Raw genomic sequence first — 13,722 nt, 5'->3', positions numbered from 1 at the left:
TGTGTGGAGTTTGCATGTTCTCCCCGTGTCTGTGGGTTTCCTCTGGGTGCTCCGGTTTCCTCCCACAGTCCAAAGACCTGTAGGTCAGGTGAATTGGCCATACTAAATTGTCCCTAGGTGTGACTGTGTGTGTGTCGGCCCTGTGGTGGTCTGGCGGCCTGTCCTAGGTGCCTGCCGCCCAATGACTGCTGGGATAGGCTCCAGCATCCCCGTGACCCTGAGAGCAGTATAAGTGGTTTGGATAATGGATGGATGGATGTAGGGATGTTCATCTAGATCCATTATTCGCTAAATGTACCATTGCTTTCCAGTATATGTAAGATGTGCTGTGTTTGCAGCTTACATGCGTTACCCCTCAGTACTTGGATTTGCTGTCTGCTTCTCAATCAAAGGTCTGCTGCGAAACAAATACACATTTCTCAAGAGCATGGTTATATGTGGTGAAGTAATTGGTGCATAAAATGTATTTAGTCAGTGGGAACACTGGTAAATGGGTTTCTTAATTGTTTATTGCACATTTAAGGTGCTTTCCAAGCAATTTTTAGATTAATTAAGGTCACTGGGAATGGATCTTTAATGTTTTAATCTATATAGATCTAAAGAGTGCCGTAGCTAACAAAGCATGCTAAATGCACTTCACCTAGATGGTGTTTTGGGGAAAAAAAAGTAATTGAACAGAAAGTATAACTCGGGCCCATTTTGTTCAGTGATCTCGACCAGCCATCTTTTATCTGACCCCCGCGGCCTTTCAACCACAGTTTGTTTTAGCCATCTTGGTCATAATGTGCTGCACATTGTCTTTGGCCTGGTTGCGTATCTGCCCGGACTTCTTGTCTAACACGGCTGCGTTGGTACCTGTGTCTCCTCAGTGCACAGCTTGAAACCACTGCTTACAGTCTGCTTCACCTCTGGAGACATCAGCCTGATGAACAATTATGATGACCTTTCTCCCACCCTCATCCGCACTGGACTCAAAGGTATTTGTGTGTGTGTGTGTGTGTGTGTGTGTGTGTGTGTGTGTGTGTGTGTGTGTGTGTGTGTGTGTGTGTGTGTGTGTGTGTGTGTGTGTGTGTTCCTATGCAGCCCAATTAGTCCCTTTTTCTGTCTTTGTCCCCACTCACTCCATCTCTCACAGTCATGTATTGGCAAGTCATGCCTTTGAAGGAATATCGCATGGATCTTTTCTCCTCTCTCAAACGTGCTAGAATATTTAACCACACAGCTTATATATATATATATATATATAAATGTTTATTACACTTCAGGCATTTCCATTCAGGTGCTCACAAAACTGGGCGACAGTGGCTCAGGAGTAGAACAGGTTGTCTGGTAATCGGAGGGTTGCCGGTTCGATCCTCGGCTGCTCTTGCAAAAATGTCGAGGTGTCCTTGAGTAGGACACCTAACTGCTCCCGATGAGCTGGTTGTTACCTTGCATGGTTGACACCACCATTGTGTGTGTGTGTGTGTGTGTGTGTGTGTGTGTGTGTGTGTGTGTGTGTGTGTGTGTGTGTGTGTGTGTGTGTGTGTGTGTGTGAATGTGAGGCATTCATTGATTGTAATGTGCTTTGAGTGGCTGTTGCAGCTAGAAAAGTGCTATATAAATGCAATCCATTTACCATTTAACGGGACTATTGCGTATAGAAAAGAGAATTGTTGGGCCACTTCACCAGGACTGAACCCCCCTTTCTTTAAACAAATGTGTATTGACTGTCTATTGTTCTTGTGTTGTAGATGTGGTGGTCCAGTGGTGTTCCCAGGGGGACCTCCTGGCAGTTGCAGGGATGGAGAGAACACTCCTCCCCCCCGACCCCTCCTGTCCACCTCCAACCAGAAACGCTATCGTCAAGTTCTATAACGTCCGCGGAGAACACATATACACACTGGACACACCAGCACAGGTGATCATCTGCACACCAACAACATACCTGAGCCACCTCATACTTAACGGTAGTTGTGAGTGTACCCCAGCTGGAGTCCCAGATATTTTTGGCCTACCGCATCAGAACAGCTCAGGTTTTCTAGTTGAAGATTATTTTAAACTAACTCAAATGCTCACAACAACCATTTTATGGCGAAAGAAAGAGAAGGCATAGATTTTCTCCCTCAAAATGGTTGTGTGGTGTGGCCTTGTTTCTTTGTTGAATTTATCACAAGGGCAGTGTTTACCATCCTAGAGAAATACCTTCTTTTTTTTTAGCTCAAAAAATGTTAGGAGGTTTACTACTTCTCTTAAATGATTTTCAGAACTCTCTGACAGTCATTGCCTTCTGCTCTGTGGTAAAACCTCACCTAACTCATATAACAGGGCTGTCCAAACAAAGGTTGCAATTATTTGCTAATACTGTCTTACCCAGAAAAGCAGGTTTTTTTTTCTTCTTCTCTATTTTATGAGTTTTTTCCAAGGTAAATATGGCATCCTCAGAAGCCGCATCTGTGTGGAGCATCCAAGAGTATTATAGTCTGTTAAACTCTGGAATGTATTTTCCAGTCTGTAACAGTAAGAAACTGTAAGAGGGCACCTAAGAGGGTGGATCCTAGAGAAATAGTGTGAGCCTTAACAAGTATTATGTTGCTTCACAGAAACCTGCAGCTAGCAGATGGAAAGAAGCAGTCGTTAGGGTCCGTGTGTATCGGGGAATGCACACGGAAGTTTATGTCCTTCCCCTCTTTAGGAGAACAGCAGATGGATATGCTAAATTGGAATGAAAAGGGGAGAAAATCCCAAAAAGAAGAAACCGTAACAATCACTCATTATTTTTCTTTTTTAGTTCCTCAGATGACCCGCACATTTACCCTTGTTGTATGCAGGAATGATAGAACAAGAATCCTAATTGTCATTACCGTCTCTTTCCTCTGTCCCTGCAGCGTCCAATCACCACACTGTGCTGGGGCCACCGTGACTCTCGTCTGTTCTTGGCATGTGGCCCGGCACTGTACGTGGTGCGGGTAGAGCACCGCGTGGCCAGTCTACAGCTACTCTGCCAGCAGGGCATTGCCACGGCACTGAAGGAGGAAAAGGATGTGGCCAAGCTCACTATCCCTTCCCGCCTCTGTTCATATGTTACTACTGCCTTCGTTCCCACCATTAAGGTAGAGCAGGGGAGCCTCAAGGGGGACAGGGGGTGGGTAGTGTTTATTCATGAGTAACATAAAGACAAACTGGAAACTCTGAAAGGTTCATATGATGCATGCTAGTGCCATTATAGATGTTGTTTTCCTTTTCAATATGGTAAACTGATTGAGATGAAGGGAAAATGACCACTTTGACACTATAAGTGCACTTCATCTGGCTTTTAGAAATTGAAAAGCCAAGTCCACTTTTTACCCCCATCTCTCCCTCCTATAAGTGTTGGGCTCATTTTATTTTATTTTACTTCACAGTTATTGTTTTTTGTTTGTTTTTTTTTGTTTTGTTTTGTTTTACAGCGAAATCCACAGATTAAACAGGAGTGAGTGTGCATGTGCTTGGAGGGAAGGTTTAAAACTGCAGCAAATTGAGAATAGTGTGAAGTTTTACTGTGGCATACCTCAGCACATACAAACTGACCTTGTCAGGAAGCAGTTTAAATAAAATGCTATGTTGGCAACTAAATGCATTCTCCTGCCTCAATGTCACTCCCCTCTAGCCCCCTATCCCAGACCCCAACAACATGCGTGACTTTGTGAGCTACCCGACAGCTGGCAATGAGCGTCTGCACTGCACCATGAAGCGCACCGAAGACAACCCTGAGGTGGGTGGGCCCTGCTACACTCTCTACCTGGAGTACCTGGGGGGTCTGGTGCCGATCCTCAAGGGCCGCCGGATCAGCAAACTGCGCCCAGAGTTTGTCATCATGGATCCCAAGACAGATGGGAAAGCAGGTGAGATGTGGCTGCTACACAGCGACACTCATTGAAATTGAAAGCTGTACTTTTTAGTTTTTATTTCATTTTTTTCCAGACTTAGTAATGTAATTTATGATACATATTCTTAAGTTTTTGGTGCTGTAATGAAAGAATATGGATTATTTTGGTTATTTTTTTTAAATTTCCTTTTTTCCCCTTGGCCAAGTGTTTTTTTATAACTACTCGATCTTAGCTATATGTAAATTGATTAATATTCTGAAGGACTAAAATCCAAAATATGTCTATAGTTTGAAGTGATAGTTTGTATTTGCAATTAAAAAAGGTATAACAGTGACAAACACTGAAATTGTGCCACTTTATAATGATAAAGATGATTAAAATTGTGGGTTTAAGTAGTTGTTTTGGACACGTCAACTGTGCTATTATGTCATGAAAATGGTTATTGCGATGTCCGTCTGCTGCCCTTGTTATATTAGCTGTTGCTGCCAGTTGTTGGACATTTTAGACGGTTAGATGTTTCAATGGCTGTCCTCTCAGGACTGTAACGTTTTTGTTCGCGCCCCGGTCTCGTCAGATCCGACTATGGCCGGACTCGACGAAGCAGCGATCATTGGCAACGCTGTCTTCGGGAGGGGGGCGGAGTCGGCTTGTGTTCGTCACGTGAATGCGTCTCTGTGTGTGTCGGAAAAACAGTGGTTCGGCTTGGAGTCGCCTTGTCACGAAAGTGGCGAGGCGGTCTCCTTCGAGACTGCCGGCCGGAGAGATGCAGTTGGCGAACGCATACAGTGCGAGGGTGGGTGTTTGAATTAAAATAGGGATCGATTGGCCACTAAATTGGGAGAAAAAGGGAAAAATCAGAAATAAATTAAAAAAAAAAAAAAAAGGACTGTAACGTTTTTGGTCTTTCTTTGGTAATTAACAGTTGGCATTGAATTCATAATGGTTCAGTGTTTAATGATTTGTTATTTATTTCAAATATTAAAGATTCAGATATGGTGACAGGCATGGGCGCAAGTCCATGAACACTGGGATGGCATCCAGTGCTTTACCTGTGCCCCCATCCATAGGGTTAGTGGTTGTCAGGAAGGGCATCTGACATAAAATTTTGCCAAATCATTATGCCGATTGACAAGACCGCCATCAGTGCTGTGCCCTCACAGGGTACTGGTGGAAACTATCAAATCCGCTCTGGCAGCCCCTGGGAAACGGGGAACAAGCTGAAAGAAGAAGATTAAAGATTCAGATAAAAGTATAGAGTGCAATTAAGTGCAGAAGTAATTCCCTTTTGTAGTCCTTTTCCAGCTGTCTGAGTTTAGGGTGACGTTTCTTGAGTTGGCATCAAGAGAGTGAGTATGTTTTAGTCACACAGGGCCGATTGGGCCCATGTTAATTAAAAACTACTTAATGGGGGCTCTGATGGCCCCTGGGTTCCTCATAAATCAACCTACTCCCTTCTCATGGTGATAAATGAAGCCAGCCATGAAATGGTTGCAGCCCATTAACACTTTAATGCCCATAAAATAAATTAGCTTGACCTAAAATGGAGCAGCACAGACTCCATATGAATAAGAAGCAGGATAAAAGTTACGGTTGAGACAATAGTTTGAAACAAATAGGTCTTTATGTTGATGCGGATCAGACAGAGGACATTCACACAGTTTGAAAGATGAAGGGTGCCCCCTACAGGAATGTGAAGTGGAAAGGTGTTGAGATTTGCTCAGTACATTTTGTATGGAACTTCATTTTCCATCCATCCACCCTACAAGCACCTAAATATTGACTTGTGAAGGCATCGTGCTCCAAGCAGGCTCTCACCTAATTTTGCACGGCTGTTTCCAACTCTTGATTTTCTATCGTTATCGCACTATTTCCATTGGAGGGAAAAGGCATTTTTCAAAGGAGAACTAGTCATGAGTACATTCAGAAGGTGTCCCTTATCTTTTGTTTCATATTTCTCTAACATCTTTTGACTATTATAATACTCTTGGATGCTCCACACAGCTACCTGTTGGGCCCAGAAGGGATCGAGGAATGACTAAGTAAGGGGTGTTGGCAGGGCAGGTTGGTAACATTTGTTAATAGGAGCACATGTGCCCCTATTTTCAAAAATGTAAGGAGCAAAGAAAAAAAAGGGCACGTAATTTTTTTTTCCATAACAGGCCTTATTGTTAATTATGTTAGTCAATGAACTTCAGTGCCTTGAATTTTTCAGAGCGTTCTTCTTTCTTTGTCTCTGGTATTTGACCGATCATTTCCACACATCCCTTATTGTTTTAATAAGTTGGGTTTATATCATATCGGTGCCATTTTTCTTATGTGAGACAATCAGGGAGGCAAAGCGTAGTCTACCTTTTACCGCTCTGTTCTGGAGCATCTTGTGCTGTGGAAGCAATAGGTAGGGGAGTGGGCGCCCCGCTTTACATCGGTACCACACAGTATTTTGATCCACACATTGAGACAACATTCCGCATTTTGAAGCAAAATAAAAAAAGTACATGTTTCCCTAGTCAAACATAAAACGATCCCTTTTGACTTATTATCCAGTGATAACCTCTGGCATTCTCCACTTTGACAACTACGCTTTCTCATGTTTTGTTCGCCATTTCTTCCACATCATAATGAAAATGACTGAACATAACCCTTTTTTTTACTTCTTCTGTATTACACAGTCTGACAGTTTTAAATTTCCCTCCCAGCAGCTCTGCTCTTACTTTAAAGATGGCGTGACTTTAGTCACTGTGGTTTGGACAAACTTTGGAATTGTATATTAATCTGCTGCTTTCACTGTCAAGTCCTGTGTAAAATAAATAGATAAATAAATAAATAAATAAAAATAGTTCATTGAGGGCATCTGGGTAGCATAGCGGTCTATTCCGTTGCCTATCAACACGGGGATCGCTGGTTCGAATCCCCGTGTTACCTCCGGCTTGGTCGGGCGTCCCTACAGACACAATTGGCCGTGTCTGTGGGTGGGAAGCTGGATGTGGGTATGTGTCCTGGTCGCTGCACTAGCGCCTCCTCTGGTTGGTCAGGGTGCCTGTTCCGGGGGGAAGGGGAACTGGGGGGAATAGCGTGATCCTCCCATGCGCTACATCCCCCTGGCAAATCTTCTCACTGTCAGGTGAAAAGAAGCTGCCGGCGACTCAGCATGTATGGAGGAGGCATGTGGTAGTCTGCAGCCCTCCCCGGATTGGCAGAGGGGTTGGAGCAGTGACTGGGACGGCTCGGAAGAGTAGGGTAATTAGCCAAATACAATTGGGGAGAAAAGGGGGGGAAATTCAACAAAAAAAAAAGTTCATTATTGCATAAAATTTGCATTCGCACAGTTGCTCGCATTTCATTTTTTCTCAGTCACTTATGCCTATTTTTGGTAGCAAATAAAATGCTCGAGGTATCAAGCTTACAATGTTGGCCGATTACCAGCAAGAGGATGACGTAAACTTAACGTTGGAAACATGAATCTTTTGAGTTTTGATAAAGGTCATCGTTCGTCTGTAACTGCAAAATAATAACTTTTCTTTTTATCTTCACAGTATGCGTAAGCTGTTGCATAAAGATCAGTGGAATCCATCGCTGACCCTCAAAATTGTTTGCTTTCCATACCCTTCAAGTGTTAGCTATTAATAAAAGTTGGTGACGGGGGCCCAATTATTCCATTTGTTTTTGTAGAGTTGTCTGTTGAACTACAAAACCCTAATAGTTTACCATCATACTGATTTTTTTTCCCCACGCAAAGTTTAAAATGTGTATATATATATTTAATTTTTGTCTTTGTTTCTTCCCCTCAGATGAAGTATATGGCAACAGTCTGATATCCTCCATGATTGACAGCTGTAACTGCTCAGACTCCAGTGACATTGAGCTGAGCGATGACTGGGTGGGCAAAAAATCTCCAAAGATATCAAGGGGCAGCAAATCTCCCAAACTGCCCAGGTAAAGAGATGCCTTACCAGTGTATGCTCTAACCTGTTGTTAATGAAATGATATTCTAATTGGATTCTATGATATTCAGATGGCTTTTTAACCTTTTGGCAGTCAGACCTTTTAGCCTAGATGGAAAAATAGAAGCATGATTTGGCTTTCTGAAAGGACTACAAGATGGCGCTGTGGATGGCAGCCTTAGTGCAGCGCTCTCTAGTACTTTCTCTGTTTTTGTTTATTCTCTGTGTCCGGTTGCTCAAACCCGATTACTTTTACAGGACAACTGCTTAACATTAGACAGTTAACTTCAGATAGTTTTTCACCAGTTTTTACAAACCAGGAAAGGTTTTTGGAGATCTTAGTTGGAGGAACAGTGGCTCTCTGTGAGTCATAAATGCAACGCCGCAGATGGAGAAGTGCACTAGTGCGCTGGTGAGGCTCCGACAGCGCGGATTTTGATCTGCACTCCCAGCGATTCACCTGGTGAATCTCCGCACCATGCCCAACAAAATGGATGAGCTGCTTCTCCTCAACAGGATGAACAAGGACTTGGCACATTTTGCTGCCCTTTGTTTCACTGAAACCTGACTCAGTGAATCCAACCTCGACAGTGGATTACATCTGCTGGGCTTCCTCCTACACCAAGCAGATTGCGCAACATGCTATAAGGGAAAGTGAAGGGCAGAGGAATTTACTTCTACATAAACGAAGGTTGGTGTATAGATGTCACAGTGTTAAGTAAATACTGCAGCCCAAACGTGGACTCATTGTTCATAAACTACAAGCCATTTTATTCACCATGGGAGTTTTGATCCTTCATCCTGGTCAGTGTTTACATCCCACCCCAGGCCAGCGTTAATGGCGCACTGCAAACCCTGGCCGACCAGATTACCAGTTTGGAACAAAAATATACAGACTCACGTTTCATAATCTTTGGGGACTTAAATTTAGATAAATTAAACCACGAACTACCAGAATACAGACAGCATGTTAATTGTCCCACCAGGGAAAATAACACTGGACCATTGCTACAAATTCTTAAAGATGCATATTGCTCTGTCCCCAGGCAGCTTTGGGGCATACTGATCTGTGTGCTTGGTTCATCTTATTCCAACCTACAGGCAAAAACTAAAATCTGCAAAGCTTGTGGTTCAAACGGTGAAGAAATCGACCAGCGAAGCAAAGCAGGAACTGTAAGACTGTTTTTACTGCTCCAGTTGGAGTGAATTTGAAGCTGCAACTGGCAACCTGCACGAATTAACTGACACTGTGACATCTTACATAAGCTTTTGTGAGGACATGTGTGCCTACCAAGACCTTCTGCACAAAGAAAAATAACAAGCCATGGTTCACAGCCAAACTAAGATGACTTCGGCAGGCCAAGCAGAATTCCAACAGTAGTGAGGATAGAGCCCTGTACAAGGAGGCCAGAAATTCACTGACAAAGGAAATCAGAGTGGGTAAAAGAAGCTACACTGAAAAGCTGAAAAACAGGTTTTCAGTCAATGACCCTGTGTCACTGTGGAGGGGCCTGTAAGACATCACAAGCTACAGAAGACCATCCTCCCATGCTGAGACAAACAAAGACCTGGCTGACAACCTGAATGTCTTCTACTACAGGTTTGAGAGGGATAAACTCACACCCCTCGCCCACTCCAGCCCAATACCAACAGCCCCCATCACACTTCTGACAACTCTCCTACCCCCCCCCCAATACTGAGGCTGCACTCAAGATATGTGTAGAGAATGTGATCCAGCTTTTCCAGAGACAGAAGACCAGGAAAGTACCAGGTCCAGATGGTTTCTCCCCATCCTGTCTTAAAGCCTGTGCTGACCAACTGGCTCCAATCTTCATGCAGATCTTCAACAGATCCTTGGAGCTGTGTGAAGTCCCCTTGTGCTTCAAACGCTCCACCATCACCCCAGTCCCCAAGAAACCCTCCATCACAGCACTGAATGATTACAGGCCTGTCACTCTGACGTCTGTGGTCATGAAGTCCTTCGAATGACTGGCGTTGGCCCACCTGAAGAACGTCACAGGACCCCTGCAGTTTGCCAACCAAGCAAACAGGTCAGTGGATGATGCAGTCAACATGGGACTGCATTACATCCTGCAACACCTTGACCGCCCAGCGACAAATGCAAGGATCCTGTTTATGGACTTCAGCTCGGCATTCCACACCATCATTCCAGAAATCCTCTCATCAAAACTCTCCCAGCTCACTGTATCCTCTGCCATCTGTCAGTGAATCACCAGCTTCTTGACAGGCAGGAAACAGCAGGTGAGGCTGGAGGAAGTCATTTTTGGTATACAGACAGTCAGCACTGGTGCTCACCAGGGATGTGTCCTCTCCCCACTGCTCTTCTCCCTCTACACCAATGACTGCACCTCCAAAGACCCAGCTATTAAACTCCTGAAGTTTGCAGACAACATTACAGTCATCGGACTCATCCAGGATGGCGATGAGTCTGCATATCGGTGGGAGGTTGAGGGGCTGGTGCTCTGGTGCAGTCAGAACAACTTGGAGCTGAACATGTTCAAGACTGTGGAACTGACAGTGGACTTTAGGAGACACTCCTCAGCACTGCTCCCCCTCACGATATCCAACCGCCCTGTGTCAACCGTGGAGACCTTCAAGTTTATGGGCACCACCATTTCCAAACACCTGAAGTGGGAGACCAACATCAACTCCATCCTCAAAAAGGCCCAGCAGAGGTTGTTCTTTCTGTGACATTGAGGAAATTTGGTCTGCCACAGGAGTAGTTGAGACAGTTCTATACCACAGTCACTGAATCTGTCCTTTGCACATCCATCACGGTCTGGTTCGGAGCAGCAACAAAACAGGATAGGAACAGACTGCAGCAAACAGGAAGGACTGCAGAGAAAAAATCATTGGTGCTCCCCTGCCTACCTGGCAGGACTTGTACTAGAGCCCATAAATGGGCGGGCAGAATGAGCACAGACCCCCCCCCACACACACACACACCCACCCACCCAGGACACAGTTTGTTTGAACCCCTATCGTCTGGTAAGCACTACAGAGCAATATGCACCAAAACCACCAGATATAGGGACAGTTTTTTTTCCCACAGGCCATCTCTATCATGAACACTTATTAACAGCATGGTGCAAAAATAGACACTTATGTAAATACGACACTTTGTAAATAGTCCCCTCTGGTCAAGATGTCTCACCTACCTATCTACGATGTGCATTACCTCTTTAAACCGGATGTGCAATACAAATGTAGTACAATTGTAATAACACATACAACTGCTGCATACTGATTACAAATTATTACTGTTATTTTTATAATTATAATATAAGTATATAGTATATAATTTTATAATAGATAAATATATGGTTATAAGGTTATAATATTAGTATATGATATAATATATAAACTATATGTAAGCATAAATTATTAATTATTCAAACATAACAAAACTCTGTATAGTTGTGACATACATACTTACCCCCAGTATTCTATGTAGTATTCCATTTCTTTCTTATTTTTTTGTGAGTGATATATGCATGTACTAGAAGCTGCTGTAAACCGGAGTCAAATTCCTTGTATGCATGAGCACACTTGGCCAATAAAGTTGATTCTGATTCTAATGATTGCCTCAAAGTTGCAAAATGTAGTCTATGGTAATTAAATGAATGAAAGTTAAACTGGCATACCTCTTGGGTAACTACTGTATTTCCCGGACTATAAGTCGCTGTCTGGCTGGTCCTGTGACTTGTCTTTCAAAGCGATTTATTCAATGTAATTTTGTGGGACAATACACTGCACTTCAACTAAGGCCACAAGATGGCACTGTTTAATCTTGTGACTCATTTGAGAATACTGTACCATAGTGATGTGCAGCTCGGGTAAGCTTACTAGAAAATATCACAGGTTTGGGTGGGCAAGTCTAAAAGGGACAAAGCAGCGCTCTGAGTAAGTTATAAATAACTTACAGAACCATTGCATTCTACAGGTTAGGCTGTGCATTATTAGTCCACCTTCTCTCTCTCTGTCACTCTTGCTCGCTCTCAAACAAACACACACACACACGCAAGCAGCTCTTGTCATCAATTTGCGATCGTGGTTTTGGTCATTACATGTGTTTTAAAGCGTTGAGGCTTCACCTATGAGTTTCCCCCCCAAGTGGTATCCATAGCTTTTGTTTACACTGCCAAAACTCTTTTTTTTGGTCAGAAAGAAGAGGCTTGTGTGTGAGCGAGGGAGAAAGAGACAGTGTTCATGTCTTTAATGATAGGTTACTTGTTTTGCTGCTATTCAACAATAAAGAACACTGTTTGGAACAATTTGTCTTTTTATGTGGTAGCCTAGACCCGGACGCTATTATGCTGAGCAAACAGCCGAAAACAACATTGCTCACTTTGCTGTAGCCTTGGCTAAATTTGGAGGTTTGCGGGTCGGGTTCAGGTGGTTAATTAACGCGTATTTTAGTGGGTTGGGCGGTGTGGATTGGCTCCAATAACGGGTCGGGTGGGTGCAGGTATTAAAAAACCCTGACCCGTTCATCACTACTGTACCACCATATAAATGTGACTTGTACGCCGAAGCGACTGTTTTTTTTTTTGTGTTTTTTTTTAAAAATCTCGCAGCAATATGTTTTTTGCTGAGTGGGGCTTGTACTTCCGTGCGACTTGTAGTCTGGGAAATTCGGTAATCACGTAGACCTTTTGTTTGAGGGTAAATGAGGGTGATTTTGTGAGGTGGGTGGGGGCATGTCATGGTTTCTAATTTAAATCCCCTTGATTTGGTATCGGTTCATTTAGTGTAATGGTTGAATTTTGCTGATGTTTCAGGCCCTTCTAACCCCAGAGAGCCCTTCTTAACCAAGATGATTTTGCACTGTTCAGTTTTATTGACTTCAGAGATTCTGAAAGAAAACATTTCACATTCCAGCATTTACATTTCACTAACGTGGAACTTTTATATTTCATTAATTTTCCCACTTTACACCAACTTTTTTACATTGACAGCATTAATTTTGACATGTTCTACACTGCATTGCTTTCGTTGGTTTACTGCATGCCTAAACCTTTTCTTTCATTTGCTACCTTCTCTGTAGAGACTTAGTCTGTCCCTTTACCAACAGGATCAACATTGATCCCAGAAAATCCCCCAAACTGTCTCGTGCTACACAAGAGATATCTAGGTCACCACGACTGCCCATACGGAAGCCCTCCATTGGTTCACCTAGTCTCACACGGAGAGAATTCCCTTTAGATGATATCACTCAGGTAAAAGTTTTCATTGAGCTTAACAGCTATTTAGATATAATTAGAATTTTCACATGCAGAAAAATTCATGTTCGATGTTTTTGTCTGTTGTAGCATAATTACCTTGCTCAGGTTACATCCAATATTTGGGGAACAAAGTTCAAGATTGTGGGCCTTGCCACATTTTTGCCAGCAAATCTTGGTGCAGGTAACTGATAACTTTTTCTTTGGCAAGTAATAGTAATTGAAATCTGCACAGCATTTTTCAGAATAGTCAGTACCACTTACCAGTTGTAGTTTAATTTGTCATATTCTACTTTTCACTTTCATGCTACCTTTCCTTCCTCCTCAGTCATCTATAAGACAAGCCTCCTTCATCTGCAGCCCAGACAGATGACCATTTACCTGCCGGAGGTGCGTAAGGTCTCCATGGACTACATTAACCTACCAGTCTTCAGCCCCAACGTCTTCAGTGAAGATGAAGATGACTTGCCTGCCACGGGCCCTGCTGGGGCTGCTGATGACAATCCACCCTGTACTGTTAATATCCCTATTGCCCCCATCCACAGCCCTGCCCAGGCAATGTCCCCCACCCAAAGTATAGGTCTAGTCCAATCACTCCTAGCCAATCAGAATGTTCAGCTGGATGTCCTGTCCAATCCCACGGCCCCCCCTGCCGGGGCTGCTGCCAGTGGGTCGGACCAAAGCCAGGAC

General features: G+C 43.5%; 1 protein-coding gene across 1 annotated transcript in view; it reads left to right on the top strand.

Annotated features, from left to right (window-relative positions):
• tulp4a (TUB like protein 4a) overlaps window positions 1-13,722 on the top strand; it is a 48,876-nt gene that overhangs the window by 31,394 nt on the left and 3,760 nt on the right. The window contains exons 5-12 of the mRNA XM_056294906.1: window positions 870-977; window positions 1,734-1,900; window positions 2,868-3,092; window positions 3,629-3,863; window positions 7,637-7,781; window positions 12,885-13,029; window positions 13,123-13,216; window positions 13,361-13,699. Coding sequence (XP_056150881.1) covers window positions 870-977; window positions 1,734-1,900; window positions 2,868-3,092; window positions 3,629-3,863; window positions 7,637-7,781; window positions 12,885-13,029; window positions 13,123-13,216; window positions 13,361-13,699 — 1,458 coding nt within the window. The remainder of the gene's footprint in view (window positions 1-869; window positions 978-1,733; window positions 1,901-2,867; window positions 3,093-3,628; window positions 3,864-7,636; window positions 7,782-12,884; window positions 13,030-13,122; window positions 13,217-13,360; window positions 13,700-13,722) is intronic.

Source organism: Lampris incognitus, chromosome 15 (genome assembly GCF_029633865.1).
Source record: "Lampris incognitus isolate fLamInc1 chromosome 15, fLamInc1.hap2, whole genome shotgun sequence".
Taxonomy (NCBI): domain Eukaryota; kingdom Metazoa; phylum Chordata; class Actinopteri; order Lampriformes; family Lampridae; genus Lampris; species Lampris incognitus.
This window is presented reverse-complemented; position numbering and strand designations above follow the sequence as displayed.